Source organism: Dipodomys ordii, unplaced genomic scaffold (assembly GCF_000151885.1).
Source record: "Dipodomys ordii isolate 6190 unplaced genomic scaffold, Dord_2.0 Scaffold64, whole genome shotgun sequence".
Classification (NCBI taxonomy): Eukaryota; Metazoa; Chordata; class Mammalia; order Rodentia; family Heteromyidae; genus Dipodomys; species Dipodomys ordii.
The window spans coordinates 2,712,695-2,714,454 of NW_012267280.1; the positions used below are offsets into that span (position 1 = coordinate 2,712,695).

The 1,760-nt window shown below is 53.4% G+C and overlaps 1 protein-coding gene across 1 annotated transcript in view; it reads right to left on the reverse strand.

Annotated features, from left to right (window-relative positions):
* Dus3l (dihydrouridine synthase 3-like (S. cerevisiae)) overlaps window positions 1-1,760 on the reverse strand; it is a 6,193-nt gene that overhangs the window by 3,907 nt on the left and 526 nt on the right. Inside the window, exon 2 of the mRNA XM_013022941.1 lies at window positions 1,282-1,384. Coding sequence (XP_012878395.1) covers window positions 1,282-1,384 — 103 coding nt within the window. The remainder of the gene's footprint in view (window positions 1-1,281; window positions 1,385-1,760) is intronic.

The window sequence follows — 1,760 nt, forward strand, 5'->3', positions numbered from 1 at the left end:
GCATGCATGAGGCCCTGGGTTTGATTCCTCAGCACCACATAAGCAAAAAGAAAAAAGCCGGAAGTGGCGCTGTGGCTCAAGTGGTAGAGTGCTGGCCTTGAGCTGAAGAGCTGAGGGACAGCGCCCAGGCCCAGAGTTCAGGCCCCACGACCGGACCCCCAAAAAAAAAAATTAAAAACAAAACAAAACAAAGGGCTGGGAATGTGGCTAATTAATGGTAGAGTGCTTGCCTAGCATGCACAAAGTCCTGTATTCAATTTTTCAGCACCACATAAACAGAAAAAGCTGGAAATAATGCTGTGGGTCAAGTTATAGAGTGCTAACCTTAAGCAGAAAAAGCCCAGGGATAGTGCCCAGGCCCTGAGTTCAAGTCTTAGGACTGGCAAAAATAAATAAAAACAAAAAGGGCTGAAGCATGGTTGAAGTGTTAGTGTGCTTGCGTAGCAAGCTCAAGGCGCTGCTCTAAAATTCTAGAAATGCTAAAAAATAAAACACTTAAGGGCTGGGAATGTGGCTTAGTGGTAGAGTGCTTGCCTAGCATGCCTGAAGCCCTGGGTTTGATTTCTCAGTCCCAGATAAACAGAGAAAGCCAGAAGTGGTGCAGTGGTTCATGGGGTAGAGTGCTAGCCTTGAGCAAAAAGAACTCAGGGGAGGACAGTGCCCAGGCCCTGAGCATCCAACATACCTGCTCCCTGCCTGTCACCCCCAACATCCTAGCGATGTGTACAGTGCTGTATGGGGAACTCGTCAGTGTCATGATCTCTGAGACTCAGCGGCACATGCGCACTGCTCCCCAGCATAACATCAGGTGATTATATTGAAGCTGGGTAGGCTGGCACATGCCGGTAATCCCAGGTCTGGGGAAACTAAGGCAGGAGGACCACAAGTTCCAGGCCAGCCTGGGTTACCCAGAGAAACTCTGTCTCGAAAAAAAAAAACAAACAAAAACTCCCACAAAACCCACACTATAGTACTGCATTTTACCCTTGTCTCTATAGCCTGGAGTCCAGTTATTGCAGTCTGAACTCCCACAGGCTACAGGGCATGGGTACTTGTTTAACAGAGAAAATCACAAAGATGGAGTGCAGACAGAGACCCAGGCTGCAGGTGCCCTGCGGCGTTCCACAGGTCAATGCTCACCTGGATGAGGGCTGGGCAGAATCTGTCTTTGTCGTACTGAGTGGGCTTCACGTGGGGCCGGGCCTTGTTCTGGCCCCGGGCTCTCTTCTGGGACTCGGCTGTGGACTCTGCCTGCCCATCCTCCAGTCGGATCTTCTTGGCCTCAGGCTCTGCCAGGTCACTGCCGTCCTCATGGTCTCCTGACTCCTTCTCCTGCCCTTTGGCTTCCAGATATCCGTGGAACTCTTCCTTGGTGGTCCGGTATCTGCCAGCAGAGAGTGAATAACAGGATGGAGGGGGTTTGTTCGGGGAGACCTTCTTCAGAGCACCAGAGAAAGGAGACTGGGAACCGTTGGCTCTGCTTAGAATCGGCCAGAGAACACTAGAAAGCCAGGGGGAAGGTTCTGTTTGGTCCCTGGACCCCTCTTTCTCCCCTCACTCCTGCCTACAAGAGTAACAGACATGCACAAGCCCCGCCCGCCAAAGGGCCGGGAGAACTACAAAGCCCAACACCCCCCGCGCGGCAAACGCTGCTGCCCGCCAGTAACTACAACGGAAGGTGCGCATGCGCGCGTCGGGCCCCGCGCGGGGACTACGGTGTCCAGCGTCCCCCACGCGCCGCGCCCCACACAGCGCCCCCG